This window comes from Aythya ferina (assembly GCF_964211825.1).
Source record: "Aythya ferina genome assembly, chromosome: 5".
Taxonomy (NCBI): Eukaryota; Metazoa; Chordata; class Aves; order Anseriformes; family Anatidae; genus Aythya; species Aythya ferina.
In genome coordinates this window covers 42,702,032-42,724,869 of record NC_140301.1, presented here as the reverse complement: position 1 = coordinate 42,724,869, position 22,838 = coordinate 42,702,032, and the positions used below count along the sequence as shown (strand labels likewise).

Here is a 22,838-nt window from a genome sequence, read left to right as displayed (position 1 = left end):
CCACTAAAACTCTTGTCTACAAGTGAATTTTGTTAAGAATCTTGAAATGGAAGCAAACTCTCAGGTCATCAGATCCTCTTCCGGCATCCAGGAGGAATCATGGTAGGTAATCTCTCCAAGATGTGTTGATCTCTACCTTACACCCTGTAGTTTTCTTGCCTTTGCCATTCCCTAAGAAAAATTGTTTCTGAGCCTTTAACTTGTGATGGCTTACAAACTGTATCTGATTTTCAGATTAAGAAAAAGGAAAAAGAAAAGCAAACGCCTTTGCAAAAGCTGTTGATTATTCCACCCTCCTCATGTTGACTTTCTGGGTGTAGATGGTGTGTGCACCAAAATATGCAAATTGGCTTTATGTCCTTTACCTAAAAAAAATCTCTGTCAGCACCAGATGTTTTTGGTTCTCAAGAAACATTTGTATTTACAGTCATAAGGATTATGGTTGTATGTGGGAATTACAAGAACTAGAAAAATAGGATGCATAAAATAAGAGGATTGGTATGCAGTCACGTGGATGTATTACTAATGAATCTAATGCTTTACTGTAAGCAAAAGACTAAATGTCTCTCCACACAGTTGTTTTTTTGTTTTGTTTTGTTTTGTTTTTTGGCCTCACTAAAGCTCTATTGACTTGAATTAATTTTGTCCTGGCTTAGCCTAAATAAAAACACAAGTGTGACCAGTAACATCTGCAATAAAAATATAACATCATTTCAAGTGGACCTTAAGGGAAAATCAATCAGCAGTATTTAGTATTTTCTCCCCGCATGAATTTGCTATGCTAAAATTAATGCAAAGTAATCCACAATAAGATGTTCCATAACTAATTATATAAATATATTGAGAGAATGCCATTAGTAATGTGACTTCATTAGACCCTGGTGCAAGCAGAAGGAAAGAAAAAAAAATCTAGTAGGAAATCAGAAATTATATCTAAAAGAATGAAAAAGTATTTAAGAATATTTTCGTGTATCTATAATGATTGTAAATAAAATTCCCATCACTCTAAACATTATGATATTAAATGAAATGGAAGGTCTTCAAGTGCTTTATATTCAGGACTGATTTAAAAAGATTTTTTTCCTCCATGTTTCCCTTAAATCCAAAACAAATTTCCAGTAAATCACAAAAATGTTTACTTGGGACTGACACATGGTGAGATTATATCTTCTTTTCTTAAAATTTCACTTCCATGGATGCAGTTCTATCTGTTCCTCTATGAAAACATGACAATGCATCTTGGTACTTTTAAGTGTAATAAAAACTTGTGGCTTTTAATTTGCTCTGTTAATTGCGTTCTTATAGTTGTGGCCTCTTGATTTTGTAGAGGAGAGAATGCCAGAATGAATGAACTGGCAATTTATAAAGTTTCATTTCTGGAATGCCAACAATCCTCCTGGTACAATTTAAAAGCCAGAGTACAAATAATATTATGAATATAGCAACATAATAATCTAATCTAAGTCAAACAGGTTTTTAAAAAATCACTTCAGGATTTTTTTCACCTTGGCGGTTTGTCACATTTAAAAATACTGCAAATGGTTCAAATCAAGGTTGTTTTCTGACACAGTGCCAGTACTTGTGTAAAATCAACTGAACAAGATGCCTTGCTGAGGACTAGTGGTGAGCTCAGGAATAACAATGCCATTGAAGGAGAAAGACAGATTGCCAAGGGGGCTCTGTTTCTGTGATGCAATTATGCATTAAAAATTTTAATACTAGAAATGAATACAGCTCATAGTTACTAACATTTTGTGGGACAAAAGACTGAGGTGTGACTCTGCAAAAAGACTGACACCAGCTACAAGCTAAGCAGCTGAAAACAATGGCATGCCCTGGTGTGGAGAGAAAGCAAGAAGGGAGGTTTGGGGATGGTGAGAGGCACTGAAATGGCTTCCTCTGCCTAACAGGGATGCAGAGTACTGCCAGGCCAAGCACCGGTCTTTGTGTTGATTCAAAATAAAAGCCTCCAAAGTAACCATTACTAATTTTTGGTTTGGTGAAAATACATGTAGGTTCTGTTGCACACTCTGCTAAAGTGTGTCTCTGTAGTGAAGGATGCTTGTGACAGGCTGGAGTGGATCCTCTCCAGGATGGGGAGATGATTCCTTCCCTGATAGTAATGGCACAGGCTTAGCTGGGAGATTTGGGAGGGTAAACTGAACTAGAGTGGGTGTGAGAGATGTGGGATGAGCCTGAAATGGGAGTGCAGGTGGGGAGAGGAGGAGCAGGGGCCTTCTGGAGCCAGGAGCTGACCCAAAGCCAGACTTCAGAGGTGAAAGGTGAGAAGACAGCTTCCCAGGGACCCTGAGGAGACCTGGCAACCACAGAAGGGGTCTGGGGGAAATGATCCACTCTTCACCAACACAGCTGTAAGGGGACCTATTTAATCCAACCTTTGAAAATCAGCATGGCCTAATGGCTCTGCAGTTCCTCTTCTGAGAGCCACCCTCTTGCAAATTATTATTTCATATTCTAGTGGGTCTAGACTGGAAGTATCTGGTATTTTTTTGGCATGGGAGAGCCCTTTTTGCTTTAAAAACATTCAGCTTCAGTGAACTGGCTGGGGATCTTGTCACACCATGTTTCTGTCACATCATAACACTGCTTTCCATGTCAGCTTGTACCAAATGACAGGCTCAGAGAGAAAAAGGACTTTCCTCATTCTGAGATTTTGCTGGTACAGGTTTACATTTCCCTCTAAAAGATGGTACTGAGCCATTTCCAGTTATAGTGTGGACTGAACGCATAATGAATTTGTATTTCCTTCAAAGCAAGCTGTGCAGATGAAGCAGGACCTGCTAGTCCAGTCAGGATCCATTAGCAACAAAGATTACATATTTCAATGTTCACTCCGTTGTTTTGACTGCAGGAACAAGGAGAAACAGTTCTTAATTACTAATAATTCTTTGCATGCATTATTGACAGACTATTTTGTTCAAATAGTTGGAGCTTGCAGTTTTTAAAGCGTTCCATGTACAAAGTATTCATCTTTTCTAGTGGAAATGAAAAACTTTGTTATTGTTTTGTTAAGAGAATCTTTCTTGTGTAAGGTAGAACATCTCATGAGGGAAATAAAAACTAAGAATGTAGTTTGTTTTTAATCCTCTAAAAAATGCTGCTTTATACATACAGATAAATGTTCCTGAATTACCCCAGACATATATGCTAGAAGCTAGGAAGAGAATCAGGCTCAGAGATGTTAGAAACTGGAGAATTCAAAGGGAAAGATAACTCTATTTGGGAACCTCCCAGTATCTAGCAGCAAGAAGGACCTTACAGAGTAATGTGGGACTGTTCATCAGATAAAATAATGATTTATTTCATTAGGATTTTTAGGATTAGGAGAACAGACTACTTTGTTGTCGTAAGTGTCATGGTATCCCAGGATAAATATCAGCTAGGTTGATCTAAGACAGTGGTAATACCACTGATCTCTCTGGTAACCAGTGATAGGACCTAAGGGAATGGCACAAAGCTCCAACAGGTGAGGTTCAGGCTGGATATCAGAAAAAGATTCTTCAATGAGAGTGTGGTTAGGGACTGGAACAGGCTCCTCAGGGCAGTGGTCATGGCACTGAGCCTGCCAGAGTTCAAGAAGTGTTTGGCCAATGCTCTCAGATTCTGTGATTCAACGATACTCATGTCCATGATACAAAGAAACTACTTGCACTGAGTGTTACTCTGAAGTGAAAAATCGCCATCAACTGCAAGCTACTTAATGCATTAGTTATTAATAAAAACACATCAGACAAATTGAGCACTCTTCTCTTGAGCTCTGAAAGCAAAATATGAGACCTGTGGGAAAAACTTCACTTTTTACTTTTTTTTTTTTTTTTTTTTTCTTCAGCTGTTTTTCCACTCATTGAGTTTGAGGGAGGGAAAGGTGAATTAATAGGCATAGCTCCTGTTTCTGCCAGAAATCTTTGTATGACCAGTAATTGAATACCTAATTATCCAATTACAAAAGTGTAGATGAAGGGTGAGAATGTGCCTGAAACTGCTTTTTCAGTTTAGGAAGGCTTAAAGGGGTATTATTATAAGCTAGTCTAAGCAGCACAACACAGGCTGCACAAGTGTTGCACAATGAACAACTTGTTACTGGAAATGCACAGATGTCTTCAGGAAGATGTCCAATCCAATTCATTTGGCAATGGAGAAGAACACACCCACAGTAATGCCACAGGGCTGGTCTGGTTCTTGGTAAGTGGTCTTTAGATGGGCACTTTACCATACAGAGCAAGTGTTGCAGACTACAGAAATTCTCTGAAGGATTGCTAAGTCTACTTATTGAGGAAGGGTGTGATGAATGTAGCAGTTCTGGGGTAATACTAAAGAAAAATGGATTTATAGGACATACCACACACCCAGAAAAATATTTTGTGCCTTAGCCTGAAATGACTGCATCTGAAAATCTGAAAAAGCTGGAGAACATCATCAAAAGCAAACAGAAGGTGGAACTTGGGAGAGCTAGAAGTAAGCTGGAGTACTTGGGGAAGAAAAGGTATCTGCTGCAGCCCTTGAGAGAAACTGATCTGGGGGAAAAGATAATTTCAGACCATAGAGCAGCAGTGTTAGCAATGATTTGCTGGCATAGCTACATGGCACTAGGCTAACCTTTTGTTTGCAGAACAATGCTCACTGAGGGTCAGATTAAACACTGGTTTTTAGCCAGGTTTATAGGATATTACAGGAAATCAATAGGTTAATACAGAAAAACATCTGGATACACAGAGGAGTGAAGACAAGAAGCTGTAAAGGTGTGGCAAAGGACTTGTAACTGTCTTACTTAGAACAGCAGTGTAGGGAAAGGTAGAGACTTGGAAAAAAATGCTTCAGAGCTGGAACACAAGAGGGTTGATGGACTTCTTCACTAACTTCAGAAATTTAAGCTGGATCTAACTGACACATAAAACACAGGAGTGGAAGCAAACTCCCTGTCTGTCAAGTTAGCCCAGTTTTAAGCTCTTTTTGATTTGCGGGAGTAATGCTAAGAGACACTGGGGTAGTAGTTCAAAACATCAAGCACTCTGTGACAAGGCTGAGAATGAGGTTAGATAATGGGCCACTTTTTTTTTTTTTTTTTTTTTTTTTTAAAGCAAGCACTACAAATGTTAAAGGTAAGTGAGATGGTGCCCACCCCAAAGAACATACTGAAAATAATGAAGCTGTTCTCAGCATTATTCTTGTTAAACATCAGGGTGAAAGAATCTTTCACTAAAAGTCCTGAAGATGGTTGAGCTGTTTAAGGCAGGGCATAGGGTTTGCAGAATTTGAGGTAAATTTCTGGCACTTCTCATTAGGAATATATAAAACTGGCACTGGGGATCAACTTCTCACATTGCTTTAGAGAATTTGGACAAGGTAGGTCTGTACTCACCTTAGTCTGCCTATGAAGTCAAGAAGGTTAGGTGGGAGCATTTCCAGAAGACAGTTGAGCTCTTAAGTGAAGCGCATATCAATTTTCAGTAACTACACTGAAAGTTCACAGTGCTTCAAGTCCCAGTTTTGATTCATATTTATTTTGGCAGAAGGTAGATGGGATGAACTAAAGTCTAGCTACCCCATCTTTCTTCTACCCAGTCTTATCAATGGGAGACTTCGCTGGATTTCATTGTCAGAAGGATCAGTAATTAAATAATGTCCTTTTCTACAAGGAGTATATTTTTAAAATACACCTTCACAGAAAGCAAACTGAGTGAAATAATATAATCCATAAACAGAGAGCTAAACCTAAATGTACAGGAAGCTACCAGATTCCCTTTGAATGAAAAAAATCATTAAACTGTCCTAGAGGCTACTGATGAAAAGTGGGTCTTCACACCTAGAAAAAAATAAAGTGTGTAAAAAATTACAACCTTGTAGTTTCATGATCAAACCTTGGCCTACTTTTGACACAAATCCAGTTGCCTGAGCACACCCTCTGTGTGTTACTTTCCTAAGATAGGAATTGGTGTTGTCAAAGAATTAAATGGATGTGAGAATGGCCTTCTACAAGGTAAACTGAGACTTAAAACCCATTGTTGCCCTAAAGATATTGAATAATCAGATCCTTTGAAGTGTAAAAACCAGAAAGATTTTCACAACTGATACCTTTGTCTTGGTGTCTTTGGCATATTGTCACACTTTTTCTTGTAAAAGATTTTTGGGATGCCTGACAGAAGCAAGTGTACCCCTTCAGGTTTGCAAATGACGTGTTATATACTTGTGCAAAAATTTTTATGAACTGAAATGTTACAATTGCATAAAGGAAACAGGGCCCTACCCTTATCCTTATCTGGGATCAGAAAGGAAATATAAACAAGGACGGGAACGTGTATGTGAGCACACAAACCTGTGGAAGAGTCAGACACAGCTCTCAGACCACCCAATGCTCGGTCTTCCCCTTACCTGCAAGATAATCTCTTATTTGTCACATTATTTTATTTTCTGGCTCATTACTAATCACATAACTTTCCCAAGTGATACTTAGACAAATTTTTCCACCTTCACATTGCAACTTTCTCATTCTAATTGTTAAGCTAGCACACAAACAAAATAGTTGCTGCATTCTTTTAAACAATCCCTTCTGTATTAGAGGGCATGTACAGTTCACAGACTTTGTTTTCAGCTCAAGATTGTAGATACTGGAATAGATTGATATCAGTACAGCACACTGCAGATAAAGCTAGAGGTCTGATTCCACAGCCAGGGGATCCACTCTAAGAAAAACTGTGGAAAAGGACAGTGTCTCTCCCCAAATAAAAATTCAGAGCAGACTTCTAATGTTCTCCTCTTTGCAAACAACAATAATCGTTAACAAAAGCCCAACAAAAATTTAGCCAAACTACATTAAGGTAGTATTGGGAATTGAGCTTTTCAAGCCATAAACTGATAGGCAAGTAAGTCAGAGCTCATGTAATAGCAACCCATCTCAGTTAACACCAGTGACATGATAATGTGTCTTCAGACTTGTTTACCTGACACAGTGCAGTATCTCTGGCATATATTTATTTTAGTAATATGGGGCAGTTCTTCCTGGTGTGCTTTCTCAGAACTGCTCAGCATATGGAGTACCATCATCTCCTGATAAGAACAGAATGGCTACAAGCTGAAACCAGTTGAGCCCCGGCCTGACTGGCTCATCTGAAGGCTGGTTCTTCTGGGGCTACCCTAGTAAAGTGGATGCTGGTGCAAAGAATTCATGCAGAAGGGAAGAAACAGTACTTAGAGCAATGCCAGTGATTTTTCTGGAGTTATGCCAGGAAAGTGTTTGACGTTCAGACTGGTCACTAGCTGGAAGAGATGCCCTGGGGCTACAGATGAGTGTTAGAGCATGCACACGTGAGAAACAACCACACAGCTGCTCCAGCAGGATCACGCCCAGGTTGAGTGCTCACAGGGATAAAACAACATTTAACCCACTGATTGTATTTACCCATTGACTGTCTGTGAGCTGAGGAAGCTGAAAGTTTGCATTGAAGTAACTTGGTCTTGCTGGCTGCATCTCATCTAACTAGGACTCTGCATCTATGAACAGAGGATGAACACATTCAGTTCAACACCTGGCCACTGGAGCTGGAAATAGTACAGCACAGGGTAGTTAGATACCACACTGAGTAAATGAAGAATCAGGCATAATCAGGAGTGGAGAAGGGGAACATGGGGTTTCATATGATCCTCTGTTCAATAGCCATCTGCAGATGGGAATAAGCTGTTGGTTCCAGCTCTAAGCTAAAACAATTTCACTTGCCTGCAAAGCAAAATGCATGGCAAAAATGAATAGAAAAGTATACCTTCAAATCAATTCCATTCTCAAATTCTGCATCAAGTCTCATCACCAGTAAAATCATACAGGAGAGTGGACTTTTACATGTACCTCATAAGATTAGATCACGTTTTATTGCCCTTCTCCCACCTGAAGACAAAGCAGATATGGAAAAGATTTCCACTAGTATTCTAGCTAAGCCATCCTATTGAGAATGATTCATTTGCAGGGTTTACAGGAATTTATATCTGACTACTTAAGAGCCTGTTTACTCTTCTGATGACGAAAGCACTCAAGAATGATTTCTTCCCCCTCAGGGAAAGGCAAGGAGGAAAGGAACGAATGTCCTTCTTTCTTGCTGCTGCACTTTGCATTGCAAAATCAGGCATACACTTGATTTGTATCAGTAAGAATATTTTCTGGGCTAATGTGAAGTTTATATGTGAGCCTCAATGTCAAGCAATTGCAACACATGCCTTCCACGGGAATTGCATTACACTGACAGTTGTCTGAATTATTTGGGGATTCTTATCATTTATAATCAAGCAAACTGGTCCAGTGACCAGGGCAGAGGCTGGGAATGGGAGAGTTAGTTGCAATTCAGCAGCAGCACAAACATCTTGTTGAATGTTATTGCCCATGTTTCCCAAAGATTTCTGCACTTCACTGAGAGTAAGAAGTTGCAAGGGAACACTGTAATTGTTACGAACACTCAGTCTCCCTTTTACTCCTTTTAAATAAATAAAATAAAAACAAAGGATGATATTCACCTTCTCTGTCTTCAGCTGTCTAAGCTGGCTACCCTGGATCTCAAAATACCCAGTGCTGAGAAACTGATACCTTCACAAGGGCTCCTACACACCAGTCTAGGCTGAGACAAACCCTTCCAGAAAGGGGCTGGAGAACTGTTATGTTAAAACGAGCTGAGTTCCACAGAAGCCCAATAGGGGCTGTGCTAATGCATCACAGTGATTACCCAATAAACATGGGCCTATCAGATAAGAGCAAAGAAATACGTATGTCTTTCAACTCCTATGCCTGTTCAAAGTCAACTATTCCTGCAATTTTAAGATCAGTAATACCATAATGAAGCAGTATGTGTGTAAGTAACCTGACATCAACTACAATGATTTATTATGAAAAATAATTAAATGAGAGACTACTTGGAACTCAATAGCTGCAGCATTTTAAAATGGAAAGCTAGAGGTTAGCACACTTAATAGCTACTCTGTCAGTTCACAAGTATTCCCTCCAAAACATTTCCCCAAAGTCTCTACTTGGCAGGTTGTAGGACGCTGCGTTTACAGCCCTTAGTTCTCGTTCAGGTCACAGAAAGACCAAGTTGTTCAAGCAGTAAAAACATCTTCCTTCCCTGCATAATCTGAAGGTATTGCTGAGCTTTTTTAACCCCTGTCCACGTAAGATACTGTCACAAACACTACGTCCCATTGAACATGCTAACTGGGAGTCAATTGTTTGTGACATAAATCATGATCACATAGCAAGATGTGGATCTGAACATCAGTCTCTCACGAGACACGCAGCTCCAAGTTTGAAGTTTGATGTTGGCAAATTACAAAACCCACCAGTGATAAAGACTGGGTGTGAATATGTTCAATTTCTAGCATGCATTTAAGGCACATTTTTACACTCCTGCTGTAGTGCTTACAGCACAGAAGGAGAAAAGCACTTTGCTTTGCTCCAGTGACCCAGACTGTCAGCCGAAGTAGGTGTAGAACCACTGGGGAGAACAAGGTGCCTCTGAGCTGAGTCCTGCCTCTCTGACTGAATCACACCTGTGGAAGCGATTGCTGTTTCCCTTCTGAGGGAAATGAGTTGAAGCACGTAGTTATAGTTTTATAATGCACACTTTCATCAGGAAGGACTTTTGAAAGGCATCGTCTGTCTCTGGAGTGCCTTGTAATAACCTTGGTTTATACACCAATATGGGATTAAAGAAATTAACCTCCTTGCCCCTTTAGCAGCATCACTGAAACAAGAGAACAAGTCCTCTTTGAAATGCAGTTTATTCTACAAACATTTAGAGCAAAATCCTCAGCTAATTTCCATAACTGCATATAATACCAGAAGGAAAAAAAGCACAGGAGAGAAGTATGGTCACTTCAAGGTTAGTCACAGCTGCTTTCTAAACTACTCACTTGCTAGGGAAGCATTAAATGGGAGCTGAGATGTCTCCTTTGTCTCACGTTCTCCTCTTTGGGCATTTGGTTTCCATACATCCACATTCATCTACATGCACATATGTGAATTTGACTGTCTTATGCTCAGAGCAAACCAGATCCACCTTCACTGTGTGACTCCTTTTTTCATGGCAGCAAATGCATTTGTGTTCCATTTCATTGGTCTCAAAGGAATACCTACAGAAATGAGATTTGCACATGAGTACACCACCTGTTTTCTTCCCTATGTGATCTGTATTCATTCCTCCAAATAGGGGTACAACTAATGAAGAAAGAAACAAGATTTCTTATCTGTATTTCTGCTTATTCATAATGGCCTTTCCTCAGGATGCTACTAGCTATGCAGGGCTAGATCCTCTGAGATCAGTGAGGAAAATCCCATTAAATTTGGTGGGTTTTGGATTAGGGACATTCTGGCAACACAGAAATGAACAATTCATGCAGAGACCAAAGAGCAGGAAGAAACTCCATCAACCCCCAGAGCTGTTCATAAATACACATAAGGACAGGAAGGTCTCTTTGCAGAGGGACCTATTATCCTAAGGTAAGGCATTCCCATCACACTAAAGGCATTTCATCACATTGATGACTGCTGCTGTTCTCACATCCAATTTCCCAGTCAGGTCCTTTTAAACAAGAACCCAGGAAGACCAGACACAGGTGAAGACAGAGAAAGGTTTCCTACTTACACAGAATAGGTACTGCATGTCCCTTCGCAGAAGGGCATTGGGACCGGAACAGCAGACTTACAGTTGTTGTGAACAATATACTGCTCTTTCACATTGCGTTTGCATTTATGTGGCAGGTCAACACCTGTGTGGGAGAATATTTCTGTTACACTTCTTCAGACCGGGAAGCAAAAGAAATTTTGAAAGACACCTTCTGGGAAGCCATGGGCAGATCATCTTAATGAAACCTCTTGTAGTTTAAATGCATAACAAAACAAATACACACACACCAAACACAAATAATAAATAAATAAGGAGAGTGCAAATAGGCACTAATTCAGCAAAAACAACTCCCCACTTTTCTAGATACTTTTTTGTTCAGGGACTGGCTCAAATGAAGACATGTATAAGTTCATGTAAGGGTACTGCTGAACTAAGACCAAAAGGAGATATTAAGGTGTTTTTGTTGTTAAGTGCTATGAATTGTATTTGTTAACATTTGTGACTGTAACAACCTATATTTTTCTGGGTGGATGATGTAGAAGAAAAAAATCCAATTTTTTTTCCCCATGTAACTTTCAAATGGAAAAATACAGAACATAATTCCTACAAATTCTCTCATTGGAAGTATAGTTCAAACTAACAATATTTCAGTCTTTTAAAAACGCAGAAAGGAGATAAATTTTTTAGTGTCCCCATTGGAAGAACAAAGCAATTTTTGAGCCTTAGCTGTAAGGTACAAAACTGCTCTTCTGATACATGAACAAAGCCTTCTAGTCTGTTGAACTTCTTGGTGCATGCAGAAGAAGGGCTACAAGCAGAAGAGAACCTAGCAGTATTTTAGTAGGGAATCGATGATTTAACACACTCACATGTCTTACAACAGCCATCTGAAGTCATGTCAACTGTCCCCTGTATAGAAAACAAAGAACCAGAATAGTTTGGATACTCTAGTCTAGTGTACGTATATTGCTAAGCAGCTAGTAGCAACAGAGGGTTCAGATACATACCCTCATCTCTAACCAACACATTAATTCCTCTTCAGACCTGTTTGTGTACCAGTTGTGTACAAAACACACTTTAAAAATATCCTGCAGGGACTGAATATTCTTACAACTATATCCACTCATAAGCCAGGTGGAATGTTCTGTAACATATGCCTGATGTTATGCAGATCCTGCTGAAGCCAGCACAAAAGCCAACTCCAAAACCAGACAATGACACCTGCTCCTGGAATTGAACAGCCTGCAAAGCCCTTTCTGGAAGTTACTGGAAACCACTGGTCACTAAAAAGCCTGTCACTAATGCTCCCTGTTGCTCATTCATCTACCACTTACTTGCTTAGCAATGCTCCCTATAGCAGAAGAGACTATGTTCATTGGTTCCCTGACAGGTCCATCTTAAGTCATCATTTCTTCAATTGCATTTTGTAACACTGGTGTTCCTTAAGTAATGAAAAGTCCCACCGTGCCATTGCCCCAGCACTCCCCTATTTCAAATTCCAGTGTCTTACTTCACAACAAGTAAAATATGTGGATTTCTTAGAAAGTATAGCTTTTGTTATACTTCCATAGGACATTCCATTTGGGGCTGAAAAAGCACATTTCTTTCAAACAAAGATGACCAACTCAGAAAGGTCAAGAAACACTGATGTGACTCATTCAAAACTGTATAGAAGCCTCCCATACCATAGCACTGGCAGGGCTCATTTCAGACAGTTTTTTTTTGTTTGTTGGTTTTTTGTTTTGTTTTGTTTTGTTTTTTTTCTGGTACTTAAATACTTACTGGGACACAGTTTGATTCCTCAAATGGTAAGCAGACCTTTACTGTACTAGTCAAGGAAAACAGCCCCCCTGATTCAGTGCACATGTACTGAGTACAGTTATCATACGGTGCTTTATAACTTTTTCCAACCTAAAAACAACAGAAAAAAAATAATCAATATAATATAACAATAGAACAATATATAGATATTATATAGACAGATAGATATTTACTTATTTATACAATAAGTATAAATAGAACAATGCAATAGTAATACAGTCAATGAACTGGCAGAGGGGCTGGGATGTTCATATTATCCTCACAGTACTGAGATATCTGGAATTCACATCTACTGAGCTCACCCACATTCTGGTGGCAGAATGAGCATAGCATAGAGGTAGGAGCAGAAATGCTAAGAGACACTATGAAGTACAGAAGATGGGTCTGTTAATAGAGGTGGGATAGAATCTCACAGAATCTCACAGATTGGAAGAGACCTCCAAGATCACCTAGTCCAACCTGTGCTCTAACACTAACAAGTCTCCCACTAAACCATAGCACTAAGCTCTACATCTAAACATCTTTTAAAGACTTCCAGGGATGGTGACTCAACCACTTCCCTGGGCAGCCCATTCCAATGCCTTAACAACCCTTTCAGTAAAGAAGTATTTCCTAATATCCAACCTAAACCTCCCTGGTGCAACTTCAGCCCATTCCCCCTCATCCTGTCACCAGCCACGTGGGAGAATAGACCAACCCTCATCTCGCTACAGTCTCCTATTTAAGGTACCTATAGAGAGCAATACAGTCGCCCCTGAGCCTCCTCTTCTCCAGGCTGAACAAGCCCAGCTCCCTCAGCCACTCCTCATAAGACTTGTTCTCCAGACCCCTCACCAGCTTCATCACCCTTCTCTGGACTCACTCAAGCACCTCGATGTCCTTCTTTAGCAAGGGACCCAAAACTGAACAAAGTACTTGAGGTGCGGCCTCACCAGAGCAGAGTACAGAAGGACAATCACTTCCCTAGCCCTGCTGGTCACTCTGTTTCTTACACAAGCCAGGATACTGTTGGCCTTGGCCACCTGAGCACACTGCTGGCTCATATTCAGCCGACTATCAACCAATACTCCCAGGTCCTTCTCTGCCAGGCAGCTTTCTAACCACTCATCTCCCAGCCTATAGCACTGCTTATATACAGAAAAAAAATATTCTACAGGTTTTGAAGTTTTTTAATAGATGGAAGAAAAGTAAAAACTATGAAAGGAAAATACTCTTCCTAACAGAGGTTAATGGATAAATGCAAAATTTCTTTGTGGTAACCACCTTTAAGCATAAAAAGCATAAAAATTATATATTGGCACAGTAGAAGCTAGCTTGCAAGATTTAGCAAGGAACAAAAGGATGAAATAGAAAAGATGCAGAGCTCAAGAGCTACCAGAGAAGAAATAGCACATAAGAAAATAACCACTGGGTTAGATGGCAGCATTAACTGTTCACAGCAATAGCAGGCTGTAATAAAAGCAAACAGCTAGCCTGAGGTTCAGTTCACGTCTCACAACACTATGCTGAAGAGACGTGGTGTATTACCTGGGTGTTACCAAGGTAAACTACACTGCAGCAGCTATGACATTTTCGATTTTTGCCCCAACAAATTCAGAACCAATGTTAGTACAGTTATATCAGCTTGCTCAAACTATTTAGCTTTGTATTTCTAGGGCAAGATAAATGACATGTCTTCCAGTATCAGAGCAGTGTCATGTGAAGCCAGCTCACATATCTCTGCAAGAGCAGTGTTTTGCAATGTCACCATCCCCTACAAATTCTTTCCCCGTGCTGCATGTCACGAAGAGAGGGTGACATGATTTCCATTCCTGCCAGAGATGCATAATTTTAAACACAGCAGTGTCTTCAAGATGCACACAGCAAGGAGCAGCCATATAAAACTTAACACTTACTTTGGAAATAGAGACATTTTAAAATCTTGTAAAGGTCTTCCCAGCTTCAAAATATATGACACTGATTTCAAAAAATGTTGAGGTCTTTTTGGATAATTCAGCTTTCCATGCAGAACAAAGGAGCACTCACCTCGATGGTGACATTGCCAAATGGAAAATTTGCCACACAAGCCACTTGCTGGCACTGGCTGCAGCACTGACCCTCCTGTTCTACGTAGCGGAAGCCCTGTGGAAATAAGGTCACCATTTAGCCATGTTACCTGCAGTCCTGTTCATGAAACACTGTCGGATCACAGCCACACTGGAGATGGCAGTGGAAATGAGTCAACTTTCTGGTTTCATTTCTGTTGCTGTTAGAAACCTGTTGGAATCACTTTAAGCCTGACAATTAAAACTGATAATTTCTTTCCCATACTGAAGTTACCTCTGGGTCACTTCAGTTACCATATACACCCTGCCATTGGCTGCTCTTCTTTGTGCTAACACACAAGTTAGAACAAATAAATTAATTCATCAGGTGATTACTTGAAAAATCTACTACCAGCACTTGGTCTGATATGATTATTCACTAGAACTGTCACTGTCAGACATGTGAAGATAGTGCATCGGTTATTTCCTTCCCTGTGTTTTAGATATCCAGCAGTCTTTTCATGGGTCTATCCTGCTTCAAGATAAAGGTTAATGGTTTTATCCATTTTTAGGATTGGCAGTGGATCTAGCCTTATCTGGGTGAGAATGGAACAGAAACCATTCTTTCTTGCATTCAGTAATAGACTGAGCAGTTTGTGCACAGACTCTTAGCTCACAAGTACCAAGCAGTGTCTGGAAACTCCTTAAACAACCATGCAGTTTCCTTATAATCTTAATTTTGGAGCTGAAAACACCACCAACAGAACAACATAAACTTCATCTTTCAGCAGTCAGATGTCTCTCTAACAGGTTTGCAATCACTTTCCTTCAGGGAATCTCTCAAAGGGTGACCTCTTGAATTGGTAGAGCAAAAATGGCCAGCATCCTAAAGAGGACCTAATAGAAAATTATATCCTGCTATCTTTTACCGAGGCAGCAGTTTTACTGCCACGGTTCTACCATGCATCCCCTAGCAGCCATTGTTTGTGGTCAGGGAGGCTGAGTGCGTGGTACTAACCTGTTGGCAGGTGGTTTGGCATTTCACTGGAACACACTGGATGCGGTTGGTTTGCGTCACAGCGTCCTGCTCATCTGTGCACACACAATCCTCACAGGAGCTCTTAGGCACCACTGCCCCAGGCTGAAAAGATAAAGAAAAGCAGAGAGGAAAACAAGCAACAGCAAGAAATTGGTGGGTTGTAGAATAAACATATGTCCCCTGGACTATCAAACATGAATGATTATGCTCAGGAATTATTTTTGGTAGAACTTCCTGAAATGAATATCTTCAGATCTCTGACTTCAAACCTGACACTTCTTAGTATCACAAAATGAACGTGAGGCTGACATACTCAAGTGCACTGATGACATTACATGAGTTATGTTATCTTATAAAATCCAAACTTCAATTTTTCCTCAGTTTGACCTAGTAATTAATCTTACAACATCCAATGAGTTTTAAAATTTGTATTCAATCACAATTCTGACTTCTAGACTCTAAAACACAGGTAAGATCTCATTTAGTAAGCAAGCTACTGGTCTCTAGCATTACCTATTCATTAATATCTTCAGTAACATATTAGACTGCTGGCAGGGATTTAAAAAAAAAAAAAAAAAGGCAGGATTGAAGTGTACATTATTAAGTGTTGACAATAATAAGTTCAGAAAATTCTGATTCAGGCTGCATCAACCTGTGGAAAAAAATGTATGGAAGAAGACCTACCTTAAATTCAACTCCTTCAGAAACACATACACCTTTTGGTACTGTAAGAAAAATAAAATGAAAACAATGTACTAGGAATGATGTAGCCAGTTATTGAACTCATCTCTAAATTCTCACTGATTTAGAGAAGACAAAGAGTAGAACTGAGTCTATTTGCTAGCCTTCATAGCCTGCACAACAGAGGGAAAAACATGCTGTTAAATTGTTATTCTGAAGCCCACATTTAACATCTGCTCAGATGTTATGCGTGAAGTTTGGGGTAATTCTATATCCTGGGATCTTACATATGGCAAAAAAAAAAAAATGTGCTTCATGTAGTTACCCATGCTTGAAATTAGCTGAGCTTTTCTTTATTGTTAACCACCTTACTGGTCACTGAGAAAATGGGAAGTTGGGTCAGGTGTGCAATTCCAGAAATACAGTTTGACAGCAGAACTGTATAGCTTCAATATAATAGAAATGCAGTATTTGTTCAATAACTTACATCCCAAGATCTCATTGAATATTAGCTACAGAGAACTTACATCACTTATTCCACCACCATAAAATTTTAAAGGCTGGAAAGGAAAGGGAGAGGCTACTTCTTGTGATATTGACTCATTCAGAAAAACTGAAATAGTTGAAGGAATAAATAAAATTTCTTAAGGAAACATGGTACTTACTACAGGAGAAGATAGGACAACAACCATCCTCAGATATAGCTACCACAGGTTGAAAACCTAAGTCACATGCTGTTTTGTTGATAACACAGGTTTTTATATCACATTCTGCAATAGACAATGGAGATAAAGTAAGCCAAATCATCCTGTCCAGCAGTTTTTCTTGCAGACCAAAAAGTTTGAACATCCAAGAAATAGGGAAGACATAAATGATTCTTGAACCAAACAGTCTGGAAGTTGGGACATGTACAAATAAACTTTTTCAAAGTTTGCCTTATTGTAAAGGTCTTCCCTGGGCATACAGTTCTGGCCCTTGTTCCTCTTTCTCTTCCCCCACTAGATGTCATTGCTAACAAACTAAACACAAACACGTTCACCTCAGAGAAAAAAAGGAAGTGATAGAAAAAAATAATTAGGGTAAAAGCAAATGAGAATGAAAACAAAACAAACAAACAAAAAAATGGAAGAAGCAGTGGATGAGGGCCAGAGACATAAAGGTAGGAAGGTGCAAGCTACAGCACCCTGCCAGTGCCCACTACTCCCTCACAGAACCCAAAGGAGCCCAATGTACAGGAGCACAAAAAGATGAGGAAAAGAAAAACATCCCACTACTGCCAGGATCCTGCCCTGCATCCTCCTATGGGTGGTAGGAATGGCCAGGGCCTGAGCAGACTAATGAGGAGGTCTTGTGCTGTTGCGGGCATTTGGGACTGGAAGGATGCACATTGAATGGTGAGGGCAAACATATAAAGAAGCTACATGTGAGAGACAGGAAAGTCCATCCTTCCATATTGGATGGACCTATGTGCAAGGATCACCCCAGCATCTCAGAAGGGACAAGAGCCAGAGGATCCTATGAACTACCTAGTGGTCCCCAATGATCCATGTGGCATTTTCCAACTTAAATATCAAGTGGGACATAGATCTAATTTAGAATAGAAGCTGAACCAGAGGAGGTCTCTTGTGACAGCAAGAATAAATGATTAATCTAGTGTGTTTATTTGAATCTAGTACCTGTTGTGCTTTTTTTTTTTTTTTCTTTTAATTTCACTTGAGGATCATCATGAGGCAAATGATGCCACATGAATCGTCTACATACCACACACTGTTTCTGTGCAGCATGGATCATCCAGACGTGGTTTTATTTTGTGTACAAAGCCCTCTTTAGTGCAGTTGATAGGTGGAGATTTAGCACAAGGCCGGGGGAAGCAAGATATATTCAAGGTCACTTCATCACAAGCACAGTATTGACAGTCATGCTCCCAAGCTTCTCTAGGCTGTGAAAACAAAAGAGATAGTTGTTCAGAGAACAAAATATAGAAGCATTAGATTAATTAATGACTACCACAAAGCAGCACAGGGCCAGATTGCCCTATTTCATTATGTTGGAAAAATCAGAGTTCAAATCCCAGAGGCCAGAGAAGAAAAAATCCTGCCACCTTCCTTTGTAGAAAGGGAAATTTGTTACTTCTCTAGAAAAATGATTCCTACAAACTGCTAATTTTATTTCTGTATCTCTATTAATGAAGTCCTGGAGTTACTAAAATCTGCTCTTTTCTTCCCCACTGTCAACACCGTTGACTAGTATTTAAGCTTAGAATTAAAAGAAACTCATGCAATCATTTTTACCGTAGGTCACAGCACTCAGCTATAGTATAAAGTTAGCATTTTCCTTTTTCCTACCTGTTTCACTGATCCATCTTGTGCAGTGCAACCTATAAAAAAAATTACAGATTCCTTTAGTGATAACTGAACTGGGGAAAACAACAGAAGCAAGAGTACAGGTATAAAAGGAATCTGAGGAATGGACACAGAAAGATCCAGAGTGCAAAGTCACAAGTTGTGTATCCAAAATATTTCAATATCCTCTGCCTAAATATCCTTTGTTATTTCAAAAGTTCCACTTTCTGTGTAAAAGTAGGGGGAAACGGTCAATCAGAAACATTTCTAGCCTAGCTAGAAACATTCAGTATGAAGGCTTCCCCTATTTCCCCTGTATCCAGAACATTCCACTTATGTGAGCTTATAGTCTTATGACCCTTCCCCATCCCACTTTTTACATTTCTTACCGCAGACAGAAACACAAATGCCATCGTGATCATTCAGCAGAGTTTTTCCATCAGGGCAGTAGCATCCCTCAACAAACACATGTGTGTTATTTTGGGAGGGGGCGATGTCCTTAATGACTTCTCTGCACAATTAGAAAATAAACAGAAATGTATGAGAGGCAGAAATTTGCCTGGGGCAAACAGACACCTAATACCCAAAGAAATGCCAACTTCCAGCCTTCCTTGGCACTTTTCAAATGATGGACCTTTGCCTTAGGACACGACCCACCTGCTGAAGCAAGTGTTTCTTTTTGCTTCTCCACATGGCTTGTAGACCTGATCCCGAGCACAGCTGGCCTCTGTGGAGCATTACAGCACATGGGTTAGAAAGCCTGGGCCTATTTGTACCCTCCGTCACACAACAGACACACAGCATGCACCAGTTCAGGCTGCCCTATGGGCAGCACAGCCCAGGCTCCAGCCCAACAAGAGGTCCCCACATCTTCAGCAAGAGGGGTTCAATGGATTCGTCAAGGTACTTGCACCAGTACCATTGGTGTTTACCCAGGTCCACTGAGCAGGGTAAAGCAGGCAGAGAGAAGCTGTGCATTGCCATCTAGTGACGAAGCTGTATCTGACACAAAGGGGAGAAAAGTGGCTAAACGTCCCAACCCATTCCTCTGCTGAGAGGTGCAGGAAAGACCACTGGCCTGTTTCCCACTTGTTTTGCACCATTTTTGAACTGCAACTCTTTTGATTAGCTCCTGTATTTCTCAGACCCAGAGCAGCTTAGGAAAGATTGAAGCCTGATGATGTGAATGGACAGAAATGGGTGCGTGGGTGAGGAAAGAACAGACCAAAGACACTTCACCACCAGGTGTTTCTCTTTCCCAGGCTTACCACACTGCCCATTCGCCTGCCTCCTCCAGTCCACACAGACCCCGTGGAGCCCACACAAGGCCGCATATGTCTGCATGCTCTGGCACTCGGTGCTGGGGTGCTGGTCCGAGCAACCGCTGGCCACACAGGCCTCGTAGTAGGGCTGCGGGGGAACCACACTGTGGCACTCGGTCAGGTTCCTTCTCAAAGCAAGGAAACAGATATGGCATTTTGCTCCCTTGGGCTACTTCCAAAGAACAATTAAAATCAGCCAATCCTCACCCAAAGAAAGCCTCAAGGTAAAGATACAACTACAAGTTGCTCCAATAGACAATACACCCACACAGCTTAATTAAGAAAGCTTTACCTCCCATTCTTTACAACGCCTTGAAACAAAGCAATTTTACATTGGACTGAGACCTGCAAAGGAGAATCTCCTGCACGGCTCACAGCTATATTTCTATATACTGACATTTTAATGTCAACATTGTTGATAATCCTATTTTAAACCACAAAATTATTTTAAAAACAAACACACACACATGCTGGCTATATTCTGACTGTGGCTCCTATTCATCCCCAAAGCATTCAGATACTGAATTATAGCTAGTTCCCACTTAACTTCTCCAGAAACAACAAGCAAAGCCAGTGCCAAGTAGCAGACACTATTAAGGGAGGACAGATTTTGATCTGCAAAACTCAGGAAAATTCATACATCAATTCAATGCTCACTTTTTCAAAGTACGCTAGAATTCATATTTTCATTGTGTCCCATAAGCAGTTCACCCAAGCCCTGTGGTTAAGCACAAAAATTTGTCTCTTTTGGGAGCTGTCTTACCAGATGATTTTACACAGGTCAGAAGGCTCACAATGCTGATGATTTTCAATCACAGCCAGTTCTGAGACACCTGAATTACAGTATCTGTTAGTAGGATCTGGGACTTTCCAATCTAATGCCATCTCTTTGAAGGACTCAGTGACCTCACCATTCCTTCTCATAGCATCATCAGCCTTTTGGTTGGTGCACGTACCTGGTAGCAATATAAAAGCAAGTGACAGTTCAAGGACAGTTGATGCTGATAAAACTGCTTTTACGCAAAACAGCAATACCTGGAAGGCAGTTCTTCTTGTGAGAAAGTAACACACATAGTCCTGGATGAGTTCACAAGAACTTTGTAGGAGAAGGCTAGAAGAAATAGTTTGCCAGTTACTCATGTAAACCAGAACTGAGGTCTTGGCTAATGCAATCCTCATGATGGCTAAAGAAAATGAGATGGTTCTCTTACAACACAGGACTCTCCAGATTCTGTATATTCCCATAGTGAGTAAGTATAATCATATGATCAAGATGGAGACTTAGAGAAAGCTTGTCTCCATCCACCAGCAAATGTGGACAGAATGAAAGGAAGTGACTCAAAACTGTATCTTCTGACAGTACCTTTTCACCAATTAGAGACAATTTTGTTAAAATTTGTCAAACTTAAAAATCACTGGAGTCGCAAAAGTTTAGAGTTGTTTACAAGTGGACAAAAGAAAGGAGGAGGAAAATTTATTGCATTCTTTACTGTCAGCTGATGAGCACACTCACCACACAGTCCCATGGTATTGTTATAAAACTTTCCAAAAGGGAGTTTTATGTAAAACGCAAGTCGACTGTAGGAGACATAAACTTCTAATTCCAGTATTTCAACTATGACGTAAAGGCCAGAACTGGTTATCCTGATACCATTCGTGGAAACATCCGGAACAACTTTCTTATCATTAAATAAAATCTAAAAAGAAGAGAAGCAAAAGGTCTCTATGAACATTCTTCTGTTGAGTAAGATACATAGTTTGTGTCTGGCAAGTAGAGCACAGATTCAGCTCTCAGATGCACCAAATGAAGTCTGACAAAGGCAATCATTTAGGCAGTTCCCAGTGCTTCCTTTTTAATATGCTCTAATTTATATTTGATTACTTCCATCAGGAAGAAAAACACAGCTTTCAGTTATGTGACAATTTTCCAAGTTTTTAGAATATACTTTTTTTTTTTCCTGACACTAACAAAAAAGAGTGAGGGATGTAAATGCATTTCCTACCCATGCCATTTGTGACGAGCTTTGTCCTTTGTCATGGCAGAGCATTTGGCAGTAGAGTAATACAGATACAGCAAAATAATTCTGAGGATTCATTTTAACAAAATACTTTACCAAGTTTGTTTCTTTTCCATGTTCCATTGCTTGTGTCAAAATAACAACAGAATTGGAATAAAAAATGAGAAGGGACATTGAACAAATTGCTCCATTAGTGGCACCACAGTAGTAGTTGTCTATGTGAATCCAGAAGTTGTGAAAGTTGTGATGAATTAGCTGCACAAGGACATATGTGCAGTTTTCTTTAAAATGATAATATGTTCCATCAAAAGTCACATAATGCTCATTTCCCCATCCGCTGCAAATACCTGGAAGACAGAGTAGCACACTTTGAGTTTGACTTCTCAGCTTCAAGCTGATCTTAACTTTTATAATCTCTTTCATTGTGAGCTGAAATGACCAGTTTGATGAAGAAAAGATAGCTTAGCAAGGACTCTTATCTGCTCTTAATAGCCAATGTTTTAGGTGGGAATTCTGCTCCATTACAACCTACTGAATCAATACAAAGATAATAAAGATGCTGATCACACAGATTTATCTTGTTTGAAGATGGGCTGAGAATAACATAAATTTCAGGAATTCACCTGCTACTTACACTGACACTCAAAGACTTCACAGCAGCCAGTTTCATCATAGTGTTTCATGAATGGGAAACCATTCACACAGAGTTTTAGTTGCTGAGGAGGGCAAGTCACACTGGACAGTTTAATATTATTTCCTTCTCCCAGGCAAGTGGCAATCTGGCAGTTTCCAAAATTCCATGATTCGTTAAACTATTGACAGATTGAAAGAGCAGTAGAGGAACACAGCAAAGTAATAAAAAATTTTAAAACCACACACACCTACCACCCTCCATTCATGTTCCTGTTTGGTATGGCATTGCTATCTACTCTTTCTCTGTCAGATAATATGAAAAGTATTGCAATGAACAGA

At 40.0% G+C, this 22,838-nt stretch overlaps 1 protein-coding gene across 14 annotated transcripts in view; it reads right to left on the bottom strand.

The window, feature by feature from the left end:
- Positions 1-7,380: 7,380 nt before the first annotated feature.
- Positions 7,381-22,838, bottom strand: part of LOC311437600 (mucin-5B) — a 51,278-nt gene continuing 35,820 nt past the window's right edge. For 11 of the 14 annotated variants that reach the window (XM_084521034.1, XM_084521029.1, XM_084521039.1 and 8 more), the window contains 17 exons: positions 22,501-22,678; positions 21,963-22,213; positions 21,362-21,545; positions 20,612-20,804; positions 19,795-19,973; positions 19,184-19,253; positions 18,916-19,037; positions 18,530-18,561; positions 17,946-18,123; positions 16,850-16,954; positions 16,188-16,228; positions 15,483-15,605; positions 14,466-14,561; positions 12,402-12,530; positions 11,489-11,528; positions 10,638-10,761; positions 9,756-10,125 (listed from right to left, as the gene is read on the bottom strand). In XM_084521034.1, the coding sequence (XP_084377160.1) occupies positions 9,951-10,125; positions 10,638-10,761; positions 11,489-11,528; positions 12,402-12,530; positions 14,466-14,561; positions 15,483-15,605; positions 16,188-16,228; positions 16,850-16,954; positions 17,946-18,123; positions 18,530-18,561; positions 18,916-19,037; positions 19,184-19,253; positions 19,795-19,973; positions 20,612-20,804; positions 21,362-21,545; positions 21,963-22,213; positions 22,501-22,678 (2,220 nt within the window). In that variant the 3' untranslated portion in view covers positions 9,756-9,950. Of the gene's footprint in view, positions 7,510-9,755; positions 10,126-10,637; positions 10,762-11,488; positions 11,529-12,401; positions 12,531-14,465; positions 14,562-15,482; positions 15,606-16,187; positions 16,229-16,849; positions 16,955-17,945; positions 18,124-18,529; positions 18,562-18,915; positions 19,038-19,183; positions 19,254-19,794; positions 19,974-20,611; positions 20,805-21,361; positions 21,546-21,962; positions 22,214-22,500; positions 22,679-22,838 lie in introns of those variants that run through there. The other 3 variants (XM_084521037.1, XR_014693565.1, XR_014693566.1) reach the window with 3 other exon arrangements.